The following is a 19464-nucleotide window of genomic DNA, read 5'->3' as shown; positions in this document are numbered from 1 at the left end:
TTGAAGCAGCCCCATCGGAGCCGCAGCAGTATCATGTCCATCACTGCCGAGCCCCCCGGAAACGACTCCATCGTCAGGCGCTGTAAGGAGGATGCCCCGCTCCGCAGGTGAGTGGCAGTTTGAGGAGGGGCCGCGGCCAGCTCCTCAGTCGTCTCCAGGCCACTGTGTACTCGCTAACTTAGCAGTCCTTGCAGCCAACTCGAAAGGTGGGCAGGAGGGACCCTCTGTACAGATGAGGAAGCCACAGTTCAGAGAAGGGAAGCAGCCTTCTTCCCAAGGCTACCTGCTAACTGTCAGATGGCAAAGCCTGAGTCCCTTGTCCCCATGCTGCCCGAAATCAGGTTCCTAGGTCCTGTGACCCCAGAGCTTGGGCTCTTTCTGCCAAAGAGCAAAAGACCCCCAAAATGGCTTCCACACTTCCTGTCCCCATCTTCTTTATCTTCCAAAACTCACCAGAGCGCTTGACCAGGAAAACCACAGTAGAGGTGCACTCACAGACGGGGGTCACTAGTCCGGCCGAGGCCAGCACACAGCACACTCACGTGTCAGGGCCAAGAGGAAGACATGGCCCCAGGAGCTGGATTCACAGCCCAGTTCTGTGGGGCCCAGGTTTGGACCTCGCCAGCCACCTGTGCTGGCAGCTCCAGAGACCACCTGGGTCCCTCCCCAGCCTTGTCCACCCAGCTGTGGGATCACCTGTCTCCACAGTGGTACTCAACTCCATCTAGGAAAGGTGTTTGAGGGACTTGGGGAAGCCATGTGGGGCGGCTGTGAGGGAGCCACCTGTACCTGTCATCTACTCCAAGAGCTGGGGGCAGTTGAGGTTTGCCCACCCACTCTCATCTGGAGGGCGCTCGGCTCTCTCAAGAGTCATCCAAGCACAAAGGGATGTCAGGTGCTCACCATGTCCAAAGCTGAGAGGGAAATGCACGGCAGGAGGGGCCCCTGGGCTCTGCTCACCTGCTGGAGATACTGGGCCACCCACCCTCCCAGCCCAGTTCCTGGCCCATCTCTTCTACCTGCCTGCTGATCTTCCTCTCCCTCCTATACTGCCCTCTTGGAAAGCCAGAACATTCCAGAAGCCTCCCCCTCCCTGGCCCTCCTGCACACACATTCACGACTACCCTCCCCAACCCTCCCCGTGTCTCGCAGCACAGTCGAAGAAGACAACGACAGTGGCGGGTTCGACGCCTTGGACCTAGATGGTAGGTACCAGTCGGATCTGAGCCGTTTCACAGGTGCAGCAACCTGGTCCCCTGCAAGGTCAGCCTGGCACACAGTAGGGCCTCAGGAAATGTGTGGAGTGCTTTCAGAGAGTAGGCTTGGCGTGGAGATCAGGTGAGCTCACCTGTGGCAAGGAAATGCCCAGGTCTAGTGCTTACCTTGTAGGTATTCAGGGGCCCCCCAGGTGCAAAGCAAGGGTTGGAATTAGATCTGGGTTTTTAAAGAATAGTTCTCATGAATCGTAGCCACGCCCTGCGCACCCGGCCAGTTCTATCTCATCTCTGCTGCTGTCCTCAGAAATACAGTTGTGATCGTCTTGTGCAGTAGGTGGAGCCGGGCTGGAGACATGTATCATGCTGTTCCCACCTTACACAAAATGCATAAAGGGGGGCTAGAACGGTGAGGGTGAGCATCCAGGTGCAGGTACAGGCAGGCAGACATGGGGTACCCAGGCTGTGAGATGGTCCTGAAGTACCCCTGTGGGCAGAGCCAGTATTAGGAAGATGTTGCAGACCTAGGTTCTCCCAGAAGCCACCCTCTCCCAGCCAGGAAGTCTGGTTCAGCCCAGCACACCTCTGCCCAGGACACAGACTCCAGTCCCCAAGGCCTTGCCTGGCAAGTCTGTGTGGTCCCAGCTCTGCAGCAGCTGGGTGGATGGACACAGACCCACAAACTCGAGTCTGGAACATCCGGGAAAGGGGAGCAAGAGGCATTGAGATGGCCTCGCAGGGGACAGCGCCAAGGCCCAGAAATGTGACGGCATCCCCAGGCCCCTGCACAGCTGGCAGCCTGGGAGACCATGGCTCAGAATCCTCCGGGTGTGCCCTGCCAGCCCCCTTTGTTCCAGGGCTCCCCAACCCTGCCTCCGAGCCTTGCCAGGAGAGGCTGCCAGCAGATAAAACGGAAAGATCAGTGGTCCCTCTTAATTGGGACCATCAGAAGCTATCAAGTGTTAAACAGAGGTTAGCACCTAATCGAGGCTGGATAATGAGAAGAATTGAAAGAGTTTTGGAAAGGGGACGCTGGGAAGAGAATCCTGGGCATCTGTCCAAAGTATTTTGCAGTGTCGGGAAAAATTCCCTATGCAGAGAGCCTTTGTTATCAGCCCAGAGCAGGATCTAGGCATCCCTCCACCCAGTGACCTGGTGCTGTGTGGAGTGGGCATCTTCCCGGGCTCTTCAGGGTCCTGCTGAGGTGGGGAGACAGGGAGGAGCCCAGTCCCACAGTCTGTGATACTGGTGGGTGATAGGGAGACCTCAGCAGGGGTGGAGGGCCCCAAAATGAAAACCCAGGGAGCCAATTTCAAAGTAAAACTACCAACCGGATGGCACACTGCCCTTGCAGACATAAGACAGGATTCCTAATGATAGTTGGTGAGGCTTCACAATAAGAGAGGATTCCTGGAGGCAGGGGACTGTCTACATTAGAGAGGATGCAAGAACTCGACCATTTAGCCTGAGGCATAAGCAGGGCTGTGGGGCTCTGAGTGCCCCAGAGCCTGGACCTGCCCCTGCTCAGCCCTCCCAGGGGGCCGGGGCAGCCCTCCAGGCTCCTCTTGGCTGCTCCCACTCCTGATGAGCCCTGGCTCCTTTGCAGACGACAGTCATGAGCGCAGCTCCTTTGGTCCACCGTCCATCCACTCCTCCTCCTCGTCCCACCAGTCTGAAGGCCTGGATGCCTATGACCTGGAGCAGGTCAACCTCATGTTTAGGAAATTCTCACTTGAAAGGTACAGACAGTTGCAGCAAAGGGGAAGCCAGGGGTGTGCGGGTGGGCATGGGATAAAGATCTGTCCCCCCTCACCACCTGCATTACCCCCTGTCCTGGGATCTAGTCCTAGAATCACAGCATTCCCAAGTCAGAAATCACCCCCTGTGACCCCCTGTGACCCCCTGACTGTCCAGGGAGGGAAACCAAGCCCACAGAGGAAGGGCTTGCCTGGGGCCCAGGGTGACCTGCTGGAGCCCAGAGAGCAGGGCTCAAAGGGCTCTTCCTGTGGTGGTGAGGAGTGGGCAGGGCAGGGTGGCCACCAAAGGCCCTGGACAATGTCTCACCAGAGACACCCTCTCTGTGTTCCACAGAGGGCAACTCAGCTCTGCATCTCTTTCTTTGGTACCAGGGATTGAACCCAGGGGTGGTTAACCACTGAGCCACATCCCCAGCCCTTTTTTTGTATGTCGTTTAGAGACAGGGTCTCACTGAGTTGCTTAGGGCCTCACTAAGTTGCTGAGGCTGGCTTGGAACTCATGATCCTCCTGCCTAAAAGCCTCCCGAGATGCTGGGATTACAGGCGTGCACCACCGTCTCCAGCAGGGCCAGTGGTGAACCCTCACTTGACATGGCCAGCAAGGTGGCTTCAGTGGCGACTCTCTTGGAGCCACAACATGCAACACCCAGTATGTGACAGACACCAGCAGCTATGCCACCAGGGTCCCCCTCCTCCAACCCTAACCACCACTTCATTTCCTAACCCCAGACCCTTCCGGCCCTCGGTCACATCCGTGGGGCACGTGCGGGGCCCTGGACCCTCAGTGCAGCACACAACGCTGAACGGCGACACCCTCATCACCCAGCTCACCCTGCTGGGGGGCAACGCCCGCGGCAGCTTCATCCACTCGGTCAAGCCGGGCTCCCTGGCCGAGAAGGCAGGACTCCGCGAGGGCCACCAGCTGCTGCTGGTGAGGGGCTGGGTGCTCAGGGCTGTGTGGACAGGGGACAGGGGTGCCTCGGGCCTGGGTGGAGCTGGGAACAGGGAGCTGGAGGGAAGGAGGCCATGCCGTCAGGATCTCGAGCCCTTTCCTCCCCACTCTTCACTGGTCACCTGTGCACACTGGCTCGCTGTGCTCCCGGGAGCTAACAGAGGCTCATGCACCCCTCGTGCTTTCTCCCCCTCACTGGCCCTGAGCTGGGGAGGGTGCTCCGGTGTCCTGTGTAGAGCAGTCTCAGCCCCGTGACTCCACTCATGTGTCTTTGCCACCTAGCTGGAAGGCTGCATCAAAGGCGAGAGGCAGAGTGTCCCCTTGGACGCGTGCACGAAGGAGGAGGCCCGCTGGACCATCCAGAGATGCAGTGGCCCGGTCACCCTGCACTACAAGGTCAACCAAGAAGGTGAGGTCTGGGCTGGACCAGCTCCACTCAAAGGCCCCTGACCTTGGGCGAGTGACCTCATCCCCCAGCATTCTACTTGCTCTTTGGTGCATTGGGAAGAAGGAGCCCCTCCTAGCACCATCAGAGGGTCTGATGGGCAGGCCTTAGAGAGGAGGCAGGGACGGCAGATGACCTGCCTGGGGTACCTCCAGATGCCTGCCCATCAGGGTGGACATGGCAGCCCCAGCCTGGTCCAGTTAGCCCCTCCCTTCTGGGTGGAAGTTTCATCTCTTGGGCTTCCCACTGTGCCACAGGTAGCAGCCCTGGGGTGGCTCTGCTGGGCCAGGCAGGGCCCTGGAGCACATCACAGCCCCCCGGCCCTGTGCCCGTGGTCCCCCAGCCTCAGGGCAGGCGGGCTTCGACCTCCCTTCTGGTGTGGCCCCAGTGGTTTAAACCACGGCACCTCTTGGCCATGCTCCTGGGCAGGGTAAGCTCAGCTTTGTCTTTCCCAGAGTCTGAATTCTTCTCTCACCTCCAGGTTTCCTGCATGATTATCTCTGCAGCTGGGTCTTATTTTTAACTGCAGGCTCATGAATGTTTCAGCAGAGCATAAACAGCCAGCTTCTCCAGCCGCTGTCACGTCCCTTCCCAGAGTGCCCTGCCAGTTCGGGAGTCGATGATGCTGTCCCCAAACAGAGGGCCAAGTAGCCCCACATGTGGGACAGGCTCCTTCCCGGTCCTGTGGCCTGGCCAGCCCCACAGAAAGTCTGTGCCTTGCGCACTGGCCAGCAGCCCCACAGAGTGCGCTGGGAGCCGCGCCCCTAAAAGTTGTGCACAGGGGTGTCCTGCAGCCTGGGACTCCAGGCAGAGCTGGCTCACTGCAGCAGGCTCTAAGATGCACTGCATGAGACCAGGCCCCACCGTGCCCACTCAGCAGGATGCTGACCCAGCTAGCTGAGATGTCCCTGGAATTTGTGATGCAGATACCTGATGAGTTCCCCGGGGCCTGGCTGTTAGAACTGTTAGAACGGCTTTAGCTTCCACCGTGTTATTCGTCATCTGCCTGTGGAGCCGATTTAGAGATTTACATCATGGACTTACATTATGGATATTCACTTAGCGCTTACTGCACTGGCAAAAATTTACTCAGAAGGACAGTGACATTTAAATAAGGTCGAAATGGCATGCAGTATGGTCTTACCAATTTAGAAAACCTATTGGCAGTATCTACCAAAGCAAAATATATAGATACAAAATATGTAGCTACCTGATAACTCCACTTTCAAGTAGATTTCCAAGAGAAGAGAGTACATATGTCCACCAAAAGCAATGTATAAGAGTAACTCATAGCAGTTACTCATAATAGCCCAAACTGCACACAAGAGAATGGAGAAAAGAGGAAGTGTGGAATAGTATACAGCCAGTACACTGCTGCTATGTTGTGACGTTACAGATGAATCTCACAGACATAACATTGAGCATAGTGGCTAAACCAGAAGAACTTATACTATTAATCTCTGTTGATATGAAATGAGGTACATCTTAGCAATGGTGTTAGCATTCAAGATAAAGATAAACCTTAGGAAAAGTATTGACAGAGAGGGTTGTACATTTGTGAAAATGTACTGAATTAAAGATACATGTGGTTTACTGTATATAAGTTATGCATCATTTAAAAATAAAGAATAAAACCAGGCATCATGGTGCACACATGTATAATCCCAACAATTGAGGAGGCTGAGGCAAGATGGCAAGTTTGGCAAAACCCTGACTCAAAAAAAAAAAAGGATTGGGAATGTAGCTCAGTGGTAAAGCACCCCTGGGTTCAATCCCCAGTACCAAAAGGATTAAAAAAAAAGAACCATATAAGGGTGGGGAAGGCATGGAGATTGTAGCAGAAAGCTACTATGGATAATTGTTGCAACTTGGCACACATTGTAGCTCTGAGCTCCCTAGCAGCCAAGACAATAAAGGAAACCCATAAATGCCAAGGCTGCTCAATGCCCAGGGAGTAGGGCTCTTCCCAGCCAGGAGCTCTTGAGAGGAGGGTGCCACACAGGCACATTGTCTGAGGGGGTGGCAGGAAGTAAATCTGCTGCATTTGGGATGTCTGCTTCTTAGGGTACCGGAAGCTACTGAGAGACATGGAGGAGGGTCTGATCACCTCGGGGGACTCGTTCTACATCCGGCTGAACCTGAACATCTGCAGCCAGCTGGACGCCTGCTCCATGTCCCTGAGGTGTGACGACGTCGTGCACGTCAGGGACACCATGTACCAGGACAGGCACGAGTGGCTGTGTGCCCGGGTCGACCCTTTCACGGACCATGACCTGGACACGGGCACCATACCCAGCTACAGCCGGTGAGTCCTGAGCCTGGCGGGGCCTCTGCTCCCAGCCCAGGGGGAGACGTGGACAGGGCTGGCACTGCCATGATCATCTGCAAGGGGCTTGGGCCTCCAGATGAGAAGACCTCCCCTTTGCCTGCTGAACCGTGGGGCCCCTCTGTGCTCTGGCCCTCCACTGAGCCTCACAGCGCCCTCTTTCAGTCTGTGATGACCACACTCTGCCCTTTCCTGTAATCACTCCTCATTGCTGTCCCACGGGCCACAGCCTGACAGCCATCCTCTCCTTAGCAGTGTGATCTGCCCTCTTAGGCCTCAGCACTGCAGTCCCCTCCTGTGACTCCTGAGGCTCTAACACAGCTTCTGAGGCCAGCCCGGCAAGGTGGCCATCAGCAGACCAGACGAGACAGGAGCCCTGGGCCTGTAGGCACGGTCCACACACAGCACCAGCCCCATGCTCTCCCAGGGGTCCCTCGGGCTCAGCCCCTGTGGTCCACACAGGGCTAGGCACACCCTACTCCAGAGCCAGAGCTGGCCCTTGCTCTGTCTTAGCCCCTGAGGCTCCTCCTGTCTGGCCTCCCCAGGGCCCAGCAGCTGCTCCTGGTCAAGCTGCAGCGACTGATGCACCGGGGCAGCCGAGATGAGCCGGACACCACCCACCACACCCTGAGGGCGCTCCGGGTAGGTGTGGCGCAGCCCTGCAGGGTGGCAGGAATGGCCACCTGTTCTAATAGCGTCTCCTGACATTACTGATGAATCCAGGGACTGGGTTCCTCAGGGAGGGACACACACCATCACCCCCAGCCAAGGAGCCCCACCTCCTGTGCCCGCCTTGAGCTCCCACGTTCAAGGGGAGGAGGGTGGCTGCTGGAATGTGCCCTTGCTCTGCGCCTCTGGTCTCTGTGGGAGCAGGTCACCTTCCCTGAGCCTCCCCATCTGCTCCCCGACACCCGACAGGGATGGGGCTCGGGGACAGGTTTCTGCCTCTCTGCAGTGACATTACACTTGCGCATACTGCCAAGCCCGGCTGGGTCTGACTGATGGATAAACTCATTTCAGAACACCCTGCAGCCCGAGGAGCCACTTGCCACCAGCGACCCCCGGGTCAGCCCCCGCCTCTCCAGAGCCAGTTTCCTCTTTGGTCAGCTGCTTCAGGTGAGGGTCACCAGGTGCCTCCCGACTCTAAGGTCATTGCTGTGGCTCTGCCTCCCCCCTAGGAAGAAAGGCCTGTCCCCAAATAGCTGTGCTTCGTGGTTTTACATCACGTGCGATTTTTCACGGTGCCTTACGTCTCCCATCCCAGCTCGCCCTCTTGGGGACAGGTCAGTAAACAGTCTCTGCTTCTTTTAGAAGCAATTCCCATTTTTATTAAAAAAAAAAAAAGGTTTCAGGAAACTTATGGCTGAAAGGAGCTTAAGCAACTTGGCTGTCGAAACCTGAATAGAAAACTCAGAAGTAATGTATCAGGAAAAGAAAATCATTCCAAATATTTCAGCCAGTTCAGGTCCTCAAATTGGGCATTAAATTTATCTGAGCATCCTGGCAGCCAAGGAATAAAGAGAACCCCAGTAGGTTCTTAAACCTTATCCATTTGTGGAAACATTTCAGGTTTTCAGGACCAGAAAAGATTTGTCCCTGTACATCTCAAAAAATAATAATAATAATAAAAAAATAAAATTCTCACCTAGATCATTATGTGAGGAATCCTGACCAACACACTGAGTGATATCTTCAGAGGTGACTTCACATAAATACAGAAGCACACCTCGTGACTATTTCTTCTGTCACCAGTTGACAGAAGCAAAGAGAATGATAGTAGAGTGTAGCACCAGACACACTCCTGTGGAGGTGCTGCCTGATTAGACCCCAGGGGACGGATGGTGGGGCCCACAGCTCCATCCTGATGTTGGAACAGAGAAGACTCAGAAATGGTTAGCAGAGAGACAGCTAGGTGGGAGGAGGCCCAATCTGAGCGGTCCCAAGGACAAGACCCTGTGAGATGGCACACCATTGTGTCCACACATCTGCAAGGACCTGAAATTAGCTGCCAGCCCCCCTGGATTTGTGTCCCTGCAGAGGGAAGGGCGGGAGAGACCCTAAGGAGTCCTGGGAGTACGGTGTGAGCTTGCCTCTGTGCTCACCTCGGGGCGTCTGGGAATTGTGGACCAAGCAGCGCTCCCCAGAAGGCTTGAGGGTTGTTGGGAGCACAGTGTCAGGGGAGAGGGAGGCTCCTCGGCAGCTGGAGCAGGCCAGCCTGAGTGCCAGCAGGGGCTGCCTGCCGATTCCGCGGGGGAAAGTGGGATGGGTCCCCAGATGTTGGGGAGAACTTGGCATCTGCCCACTGCCTAAGGGCACGTACCCAAAAGCTGAAGGATCCTGCCACCTGCTGGGGTGTGTCCTGTTTCTAAAGGGGAAGGACACTTGGGCCCCTGGCGAGCCGGGGTTTGCACACCTGTCTGCCTGTCTGTCTAGCCAGAAGCACAAGCCAAGGGATGGTTCTCCCCGCCCTCCCTCTGTCCCTGCAGTTCGTCAGCAGGTCAGAAAACAAGTACAAGCGGATGAACAGCAACGAGCGAGTCCGCATCATCTCAGGGAGCCCTATGGGGAGCCTGGCCCGGTCCTCGCTGGATGCCTCGAAGCTGCTGACCGAAAAGCACGAGGGTGCGTGGAGACCGCCAGGCCCCACCCTGCTGCCCGGCCAGCCCTGGGTCTGCACCATGCAGGCTCACTGCCCCCCCCCCACAGGGCGAGGGCGGGGACCTAGCGGCCTTCTGGGGAGGATGCCTCCAAGCCCAGCTGTGGCTGACCCTCCTCACGGTCACGTCCACCCAGATGCCCATGTTAATCGGAGCTGTTTGCTGGGATGTGTTGATCAATTCCTCTCCCCACTGGGTGCTTTTCGCCATTCGTCAGGCCCATGAGGGGCCACCAGGACCCCGTGCCCATCCCCGGCCCCTCACTGCCTCCCCCGCTAGGCCAGCCTCACTTAAGAAGGGAGGCCAACGCTACCATGCATGTTATCAGGGAAAGGCCAGGGCTCCTCCCCAGGCTGGCCAGGCCAGGCCAGGCCAGGGGACAAAGGAAAGGGACAGGTGTTTGGTTTCAAGAAGTGGGTCCTCAGACTGCTTGGAGCTGGCTTTACAACAGCTGCCCCTGGGGCTCTGCTCTGCTCCCACACCTTGGCTAGAGAGGACTGGAGAAGGCAGATTTGAGGTCGTGTGGTCACTCTGCCTGCAGGCTAAGGCTCCCCAAGTTCTCAGAGACCCCCAAGGTCTTGCTCAGTGACCCTGTCCTCCTGCCATCTGGTGGTCTCCCTTTCTCCCATGCATTCACCCTCCCTCTGCCCAGGCCACCATGCCCTGGCTCTTCTCCTGGTCCCAGTCCATGCCCCTCCTCCAAAATGCCATCATGGACCATCTGCTAAAGCAATCCCTTCCTCCAGAACCAGGCCATGTCATAAACCACCAGGGCTCGTGCGTATGTCCCACACCCCTCTACCTCCCGCAGGGGCACAGTTTCCTGGGAGAGGTTTCTGGGTTCCTGGAGAATCCTGTTGCCCGTGCAAACAGCCCCAGGTGTCCTGACATCCCCAGGAGGCCCCTAGGCTCTGTGGGGCCAGCAGGGGTGCTAGGGCCTCCCTTACACTTCCCCTGGTGGGCAGGGTGGGGCTCTGATGCCAGCCCCTCCTGTACCCTGCCAGAGATGGACCCCGAGAGCGAGCTCAGCAAGGGCCTCAGCCTCATCCCCTACAGCCTGGTGCGTGCCTTCTACTGCGAGCGCCGCAGGCCCGTCCTCTTCACGCCCACCATACTGGCCAAGACGCTGGTGCAGAAGCTGCTCAACTCCGGGGGCGCCATGGAGTTCACGATATGCAAGTCAGGTGAGCCCTAACGGCATCTGCCGCTGGAGTCACCTGTATTTAAAGCACAGATGTCCAGGCCTGCCCAGGACCAGTTAATGTCAGATGTCCAGGGCTTCCTTAAATTAACGTCACAGACCTCACCGTCTTAGCTGTCTCCCAGCACACAGTTCAGAGGCGTTGCTAGCACATCCACACTGTGCAGCCATCTCCACATCCAGAACTCTTCATCTTGCAGACAGAAACTGGCAGGAGGGCAGGGTCACCTTAAGGAGAGCCCCGGTCCCCATCCCAGCCCCAGTGCCTCCCTTTCATCTCTTGTCTGTGATCCAGGATAAGGTACCAAACTCTGTTGCTACATCTGTAAAACCAGGACAATGGCAGCTGCTCCTCCCAGAGGACAGAGGCTCATGGATGGACAGAGCTGGCCCTCAAGCAGCTCCCAGCATAGATTCCAGGTGGAGCATTAAGGGTCCACTCAGCTTTGAGCACTGCCCGTGCACCTCCTCGCCCAGCAAGGCCCCGGTGCCTCCCTTCAAAGCCCAGCAGTTGGGCCTTGCAGCCTTTTGAGGGTGTGCACCTGACCCCTGGGACAGGCCCCTCCAAGGACAGGCTTGAGGAGAAGGACAGCCCTCCCCAAGCACTTATCAGCTGACCTCCAGCCACTGGGAGGCTCTGTGTCCTATTTGAAGATCCCACTGAGCCCTGACCTCTGCAGACATGTCCCATCTTTCCCCTGGTGTCTTCATTGGGCAGGAGGCCAGGCCTCTCCCACTCAACTTCCTGTACCAAGTTTACAGCCTGACCCTGGGGGCTGGTGTGGGATGCCCTAGGCCTGGACTTGACTTAATGCTCCTCCTTCCACAAACAGAGAACCTGAGACCCAGAGAAGTTAGACATGTTTAGAGCCAGGCACCTTGGCACAGGCCTGTCATTCCAGCGACTCAGGAGGCTGAGGCAGGAGCATCTCAAGTTCAAGGCCAATCTCAGCAACTTAACTTGACCGTGTCTCAAAACAAAAAATAAAATAAAATAAAAATAGGACTCCAGATGTAGCCCGGGGGTAGAACACTTGCCTAGCATGTAGGAGGCCCTGGGTTCAACATCCAGCACTGCCAAAAATAAAAAAATAAATAAAAGACATGTTCAGGGTCACCCAACAAGTAGGTGAAGCCTATCTTCTTCCAGGAAGCCTGTCTATACCCCTTCCCCATACCCCTTAATGGTGTCAGGTGATGGGTGGATGGATGGATGGTAGGTGGGTAGATGAATAAGGTGGATGGATGGACAGCCAAATAGGTGGATAGATAGATGGATGAATGGATGGATGATAGATGGGTGTCTGGTAGGTGGGTGAATGGATAGGTGATGGGTAGATGAATCAATGTGCAAGATTCTTCATGATTGGCACCTGCTGGGCAGAATTGCACCCAGCACCTGAGCTCTTTTGTGCAGTGGAGTTTATTGTCGAGGAGCCAAACACCCGCTCTGTCTTCAAGACGCTTCACAGTCTAGTGAAGGAGACAAGAGTCATTTAACTGTGTGGCTAGAGAGGGACCAGACACCAAGTTCTGTGGAGTCCAGGAGGCGACAGCAAGGCCTGAAGAGACTGATCCACTCAAGACCACCGTGTGCCACCCTCAAGATTGGCCCCTCTCTCTGCAGATATTGTCACAAGAGATGAGTTCCTCAAAAAGCAGAAGACAGAAACCATCATCTACTCCCGGGAGAAGAACCCCAACACCTTTGAATGTATCGTTCCCGCCAACATCGAAGCCGTGGCAGCCAAGGTGAGGGGCTGGGCTGCTACACGGGCCTGAGGCACCCTGGTCATCTCTGGGCGGCCCCAGACCGTGGGTGCAGGTCACTGTCACCTCCCCACGTCCCTCGCTCTGCCCCTCCCTCTTTCCTCCATCCCTGTTTTGTATTTTGGACTCGGCTTCTGCCTTCGGTGGTGTCCTGGTGCGAGTGAGCTGATCTGCATTGTTTGGGGACATGTGTGTCTGGTCATTGTAACAAGGGCCAGGGATAGAGAGCAAGCATGTCAAGGTGTGAGACAGGGCAAGCAACAGGTGACAGCTGTCACATCACCTGACGGGGAGAAAATGGGCCACCAGCAGAGTCACTGGCTACAGGGTAGCAAAGGTGGCCGTGTGGCCCTGGGAGCCAGGTGCCCTTCATTCGTTGGCCTGAGCACTGAGTCTTTTCCCCTCCCAGTGCTTGATGGAAGGAAAGCGCTCAGCCTGCAGCAGCGAGGGCCGGGCTCAGCCCTGGTGGATGGGCCCACGGGGTCCAGGACAGGAGCCCAGCCAGGATCTCAGCGCCACCACCCAGCTGGCTGCTACTCCCGCGCCCACTCCACGGGAAGGCAGAGGCTGAGTTTTGGGGCAGCCTGGGGGATTTGCTGTGTTTTTTAAAGTCTGGGCCAAGCAGCTTTGGAAGTTCTGACAGCAGAGCACAGAGGAAGCAGGCAGGCAGCTGAGCCCACCACGTCCTCTGGCAATCCCATTCCCAAGGACTCAGTGCTGGGGACAGGGGCACATGAGTAGTGGCCAGGAGGGAGCATGGGGCTGCGGGTGCCTCTGGGCATGGGTGCCTGTCCCTGCATGCTAGACATTCGAGGTTGTGAAACTGCACACTTAGGGCAGTTATATTCCAGCCAGATGTGAATTTAGTGTTTGTTCTGAGGTGATTGATGACTTCAGCAAGCCCTGGATTGTCCTTTGGCATGGGCCCTTCAGAGGTTCCTACCCACCAGCCTGGACTTTTTTTTTTTTTTTGGTACCAAGGATTGAACCCAGGGGTGATTAACCACTGAGCCACATCCCAGCCCTTTTCATGATTTTTTTTAAATTTTGAGACAGGTTCTCGCTAAGTTGCTTAGGGCCTCGTTAAGTTGCTGAGGCTGGCCTTGAACTTGTGATCCTCCTGCCTCCACCTCCTGAGCCACTGGGATTACAGGTGTGCACCACCACACCACCCCCGGCTCCTACCTTGCCTTTCCAGTGTCCCCCAGCCTGGAAGACCGGCTGGCATGGCTGGTGTTTTGTTGAAACCATCCTGGGTCCTGGTCCCTGCCAGTGCATCACCCTGTAACCTTGGTTACTCCCTGGTTCAGCCGGTGGCGCTCAGCACTGTCATGGCCCTGGCATCTGTCCAGTGAAGCCTGGCCCTGCTCCTGGGCCCTGCTCCTGGCACCATAGAGGCTTGGGCGGGCGGGAAGGGGCACTGCTGATTGGCGGCTTGCTGCATTCACAGAATAAGCACTGCTTGCTGGAGGCGGGCATCAGCTGCGTGCGAGACCTGATCAAGTGCAAGATCTACCCCATCGTGCTCTTCATCCGGGTGTCCGAGAAGAACACCAAGAGGTTCAGGTAGGCTCTGAGACCTGCCCCTCTCCCTCACAGCCTGCCCCACCTCCTTGTCTCCCCGGCATGCCCTGTCCCTCCATACATCCCTTCAGTAAGTCCTCATCCAGGACAAGACCCCAATCCATGGCAAAGGACACAGCTGGTAAGGACAGGTACTAGGAGGACCCCCAAGGGAGACCTTGCAGGTGAGCCATCCAGACCCTGTGCAGCTGCAGGGACAGTTAGCGAGTGGGCAGTGGTCGGAGAAGGTCCAGACCACATGGAGCTTATCGGCCACAAGAAGGAAGGATGTGGCCTCTAATTCAAGAAGGAAGGATGTGGCCTCTAATTCCGAGGGAGACAGGAAGCCACTGAGGTTCTGGGCAGAGCCCGACAGTCTAATTCAGGATGTAAACGGCTCCTCTCCGTGCCTCTGTTGAAACACACAGTAGGATAACCCAGGCCAGGAGGATAGCGGGGGCCGAGACTCTGGGCAGGAGGGGACGAGAAAGTGGCTGTGGCCAAGCACTGTGGCGCACGCCTGTAATCCCAACAGCTTGGGAGGCTGAGGCAGGAGGATCACTAGTTCAAAGCCAGCCTCAGCAACTTAGGGAGAGCCTGTCTCATAATAAAATATAAAAAGGGCTGGGGACATGGCTCTGTGGTTAAGTACCCCTGAGTTTGATCCTTGGTGCCAAAAAGAAAGAAAGAACAACAACAAAGAAAGTGATTCTGGATCCTGCCCAGCATTGAGCCTGGAGAATTTGCCACAGGGTCAGCTGTGAGGTTGGACAGGAAGCCAGGGTGGTGCTGGCATCATCTAGGGTCCCCGCCTGCCTCCAGGCAGCTGCAGAACAAGCCTAGTGACCATAGTAACAGGCCCTGGAGGATCCGTCAGTGAATGGCTGAGACGGGAATCACTCACTGTTGGGAAAGTGGAACTCGCACACCTCTCTGCTTCTGGAGGCTCTCTCGGGGATGGGCAGACAGTTGTGCAAACCCCTGGGCTGGCCTTTGTCCCCTGCCATGGGGATCCAGCCCCTGTGGGTCTCCCCTACCAGGAAGCTGCTGCCCCGGCCGGAGACGGAGGAGGAATTCCTGCGCGTGTGCCGGCTGAAGGAGAAGGAGCTGGAGGCCCTGCCCTGCCTCTACGCCACGGTGGAGGCCGAGATGTGGGGCAACCTGGAGGAGCTGCTGCGCGTCATCAAGGACAAGATTGGCGAGGAGCAGCGCAAGACCATCTGGGTGGACGAGGACCAGCTGTGAGGCCCAGCGCCCCGAGTCTGAGCAGTGCCGCAGGAGACGAGGGGGCATCCCGCTGCCCCAGCCTGGGGCCGTGTGCTGGTGTCCCTCCAGGGAGCCCTGGGTGCAGACGCAGCCAGGGACAGACACAGCTGGGGGAGGTGCAGGGCATAGCCGTTCCATCCGAGGCCGTCCTGCCCAGTGGTCAGGCCCTGCTGACATTAGCAGAGGGACTGCCCGAGGCCAGCAGGCCCCTCAGAAACCAGAGCAGCAGGTGAATGTAATACGTAACGCATGGGACAGGTGTGCTACCCTAGGGCAGAGCCCGGCAAGCAGGGCGGCTGCCAGCCCTGGGCACAAGCATCCTCCTGGGCAGGACAGGTCTGGGGGAGCCAACATGTGCCACGTGGTTATTTTTCTTGCATTAAAATTTCTAGTCCTTTTATTCATTTAAAAAAAATTTTTAATTTAAATGTTTCAGAGGTTAGTCCCTCACGGTTTTCCTCAGTGGAACACCACTCCCAGCAAGCTCAGCGTAGGCACAGAAATGGCTCAGGCCCTGCGTTCAGATACTGGGTGCAGGACGGTGGCCTTGTCCCCTGGACACTCCTGATTCACAGCCAGGTTTGGGTGTCCTCACTTAGAGCACCTGCCTGGACTCAGGGCATCCTGGTCTGGAGAGTGCAGGGTCCTCTCTGGGAAGGACCCAGCTTCCCACAGGTGGCCCAGAAGGACTGAGGCCATGCTCCTCCTCAGAGAGTCACCACCAGCATCTTTGTCCTCTGCATTTGCTGTTCCTGCATCCTGGGGTTCAGGAGGGGTCTGGGGGTGAGGCCCTCCAGTGGGCTTGCTCCCCCCGGGCCCAGGAGCTGGAGGTGCAAGAGGGCAGCTCTTCCCATCACTGTCAGCAGCTAATGCCCTGCAGTTCTGAACCTGACTGGGCACAACCACACCGGGCCAGGTGGTGTCCTCGGCTGAGCAGGGAGTGGGCAGGAACTAGGGGAGCAACTGCGAGTAGACAACCCAGCATCCCCATTGCCTCCCTAACAGAATCCTGATTTTATTCTGAGAATCTGTGTGCACAGCTAAATATCCATACGTCCCAGCTTTCCTTGTAGCTAAGGTTCATCAAGGAAACAAGGAAAGATTTGGGGGAAAAACAAGACAAAGAGTTCCTCCCTCCAGTTTTCTGCCCGCAATGCAGACATGATGACTGGAGCCCCAGCAGTCATCTTGGAATTTTGAGGTGACCACGTAAATGGGTGGAACCGAAAGATAGAAGGAGACAGAGTCACTGGTGACACCAGAGAGCCCAGGACCCAGCGCTGCCCAGGTTTCTTTTACATGGGACAGAAATCAATTTTTATCTTGTGTTAAGTGGCTATTTCAGTTCTCCATTACCCGTAGCCTAGAGCAATTCCTAACAGACACAGGAAACCCCCTTTTCTTTATGATTGCAAATGCCATGGGTTGATCTTCTGCTAGGTTTTTGCCACATAATCAAGATAGGATTTGTTCATAGAAGAACTGTATTAATAAATATCTCCTCCTAAAAAACAGTCCTGCGCAGCCTACAGCAATTTCTGGCATTTTGGCTCTCAGAAGACGAATTAGCCCTGCAAAGGCTGGGAGATGGGAATGGATGGGTGGGGCAGGTCGCAGGAGGGTGCCTGGGTCTCTCTTCCCTCCCTGGGTTTCCATCCCTCCACCCCTGAGTCTGGGACCTTTAAAACCAAAACCAACCCCCCTGACCCCCACAGCCAGCCAGAGCTTCATTTTCCAAAACAGCCCCTGCACTCAAGCTGGGTGCTCTGGGTCTGCACAGGCGGGGACCCTGAGGTCCAGCTGCAGTTACTTAAGGCGCTAGATACCGCCAGGCGCCTTGTCAAAGCCTGAAGTTAAACAGTAAATTTCCCCCAAGCCGAGGCCATCGCATTTCCACTTAGAAGCTGTGCCGGGGGGGACAGACGTGACTGGAAAAAGAGACCCGGATAAAAGGCCTGCTGATTTATTTCTATTTATTTATTTAACTTCAGGGTCCTCAGGCTTGCGGTGCAGAATTGCTAAACTGGCTTGCATAGCGTTTGGGAGGCCCAGGGTGAAGGGGGGCTGCGCTGGGGAAAGATCTGGAAAGACGACAGAGGGGTTTGCCTTCCAGCTCCAGAGGGCAGGGCATGGGCCAGATACACCCTAGCAAGGGGAGAGGGCGGGAGGGTCTGCAGATGTCAGGCGCTGCCCCCACTGAAGCTGAACCTGGGCTCTGATTCCACCTCAAACCCCAGGAACCAAAACTGAGCAACAGGAAGTGCCCCCGCCCCACCCCCCATCCTGGCTGTGGTCACCCACCCAGCAGCAGGTCAGCAGGTTGCTGGGGAAAGCAGAAGAGAGGCCCTGAGAGGGATTCTGACCACATGGGGCTGTCATGAGATTAGAGGAAGCCACAAGTAGACACCTGCCCCAGCCCAGCCCCAGTGGCTGTGGGACATGGGGACATCGAGCCTGTCATCTCTCAAGCCAGCAATGGAACACACACCCTCCATCATAGAAGACACAAAGCCCAAACTGCAGGGATGGGGGACCTCTGAGAGGAGGGTGGGGTGGCAAGATTTTGTTCTTGTTTGAAAATGCATAGATAGCCAGGCGCGGTGGCACAGGACTGTAATCCCAGTGGCTCCAGAGGCTGAGGCAGGAGGATCACGAATTCAAAGCCAGCCTCAGCAACAGTGAGGCATTAAGCCACTCAGTGAGACCCTGCTTCTAAATAAAATACGAAATAGGGCTGGGGATGTGGTTTAGTGGCCGAGTGCCCCTGAGTTCAATCCCCGGTACCAAAGAGAGAGAGAGAGAGAAATTCTGTAAAATGGGCCCACGGTGCTGACCCCCACATGCTTTCTTTTCCAAGAAGAAATTTACCTGCAGCCCTGCCTGGCCTCAGTGGACAGGATATGTCACATTTCTCAGCAAACTACCTGTTCACTGTAGGAGAAATGCAGGCCCAAATTAACGTTGATAAGAGGAACCCAAGTTACCCTGAAGGGGGAGACTTTGGTGACCAGATCCTGAAACTCTGGGAGATAAGGGTAGTTCCTTTTAACCTTAAAATCTGTAAGAATGTGTGGTTAAGAATCCTGTTAGAACCAGTCAGTGTGGACCAAGGTGATGTAGAGTTGCCATGACAGTGGGGACTTGAAAGTCTGATGTCACCCTGCTGTCAGTCAAAAGTCAAGAGGTGGACCTGGGAGGGACTCTCTGGAAACTTCTCTGGGATCCTCAATAAAATGGGAGTGCAAGAGACGCATGCTGTCCCTCTCCTCTCTGAGAAGACCCACTCTCCCCCTTGAGACTGTCCCCTTTCCCCTTTCCTAGCCCTTCAATAAACCCCTGCCTGTTGCTCTGAGTGACACATCTGAAATCTTTCTGACTTAATCACAGGAATCTGGGTTTGAGGAGGGGGGTCTTCATGGTGCCTCAGTTTCTCAGAGGGCCCCAGCTCTGTGAAAAGTTGAGGCTGGGACCTCCACCTCTCCTAGACACAGACTGAGCTCCTCCTCCTCCTCCTCTGCACTGAGTGACACCAGTCCACCCACTAACACCCAGCTCAGCCCTCAGTGGCTCCCCAGGCCAGAACCAGGCTCCCCTCCTTCTCTCTCCTTCCCTCGGTGCTCCCTCCAGGCCTCACCCTGTCACCCTCTGTCACCCACCCTATTGATTGATCTCTTAACTCTCTGCCCCATCCCTTCTCTTCCCCAACCCCAGCCACCCCCTGGGACCACAAAGACACCCTTCATGCCACCCACCACTCCCCGCCACCATCTTGCTCTCCTCTGGCTTCTGAGCTACACACACGCTGTCCCTCTTCTCAGCACCTGGGGTGGCCTGCCCCCACCTGGGCTGAGACACACCCTGGGCCACAACCCCTACTGAACGGCCTTCTTGCTGTCTCCTCTGGACCATGAGTGTCACGGGGTGTGGGGCTCGTGGGCCTGCTCACCCCTCACGCCAGTGCCTTGGTTAGGGACGCCCACCTCTGCCACTCAGAAGGTCAGGCATGCAGGCAGGCACAGCACGGCTGGGCGACCCCAGTTCTCAAGATGACTGCAAAGGTCACTGGTGGCTCTGGACAAAGTCACCAGGGGGACACAGGGAACCTGGAAGGCCACCCACAAACAAGCCACGGGGCCAGCCAGATTCCAGCGAGAGGGCAGCACACCCACGTGGGGTGGTTCCGGGGTCTGCAACCTGTCCAACCTGCCTCACCCCAGGTCCCTCCTGCAGGAAGAAGCAGAGTTGGTGACCTCAGCCAACACAGAGCTGCAGCTGCTCCCCACAGACCCCCTCCTGGCCCACGGCACCTGCTC

The 19464-nt window shown here is 56.4% G+C and overlaps 1 protein-coding gene across 3 annotated transcripts in view; it reads left to right on the top strand.

The window, feature by feature from the left end:
• Card11 (caspase recruitment domain family member 11) overlaps nt 1-16665 on the top strand; it is a 117707-nt gene extending 101042 nt beyond the window's left edge. For 2 of the 3 annotated variants that reach the window (XM_046453676.2, XM_046453677.2), the window contains exons 14-26: nt 7-107; nt 1153-1205; nt 2821-2953; nt 3701-3902; nt 4206-4332; nt 6433-6673; nt 7240-7336; nt 7715-7810; nt 9181-9316; nt 10356-10535; nt 12180-12304; nt 13773-13888; nt 14926-16665. In XM_046453676.2, coding sequence (XP_046309632.1) covers nt 7-107; nt 1153-1205; nt 2821-2953; nt 3701-3902; nt 4206-4332; nt 6433-6673; nt 7240-7336; nt 7715-7810; nt 9181-9316; nt 10356-10535; nt 12180-12304; nt 13773-13888; nt 14926-15130 — 1812 coding nt within the window. In that variant the 3' untranslated portion in view covers nt 15131-16665. The remainder of the gene's footprint in view (nt 1-6; nt 108-1152; nt 1206-2820; nt 2954-3700; nt 3903-4205; nt 4333-6432; nt 6674-7239; nt 7337-7714; nt 7811-9180; nt 9317-10355; nt 10536-12179; nt 12305-13772; nt 13889-14925) is intronic. The other variant, XM_046453678.2, reaches the window with a different exon arrangement.
• The last annotated feature ends 2799 nt before the right edge of the window (nt 16666-19464 follow it).

This window comes from Marmota monax, unplaced genomic scaffold, assembly GCF_021218885.2.
Source record: "Marmota monax isolate L192 unplaced genomic scaffold, Marmota_monax_Labrador192_F-V1.1 WCK01_AAM20220418_F8-fsc00148, whole genome shotgun sequence".
Lineage (NCBI taxonomy): Eukaryota > Metazoa > Chordata > Mammalia > Rodentia > Sciuridae > Marmota > Marmota monax.
Note: the sequence above shows the minus strand (reverse complement) of the source record. Positions and strands in the feature narration are given on the sequence as shown.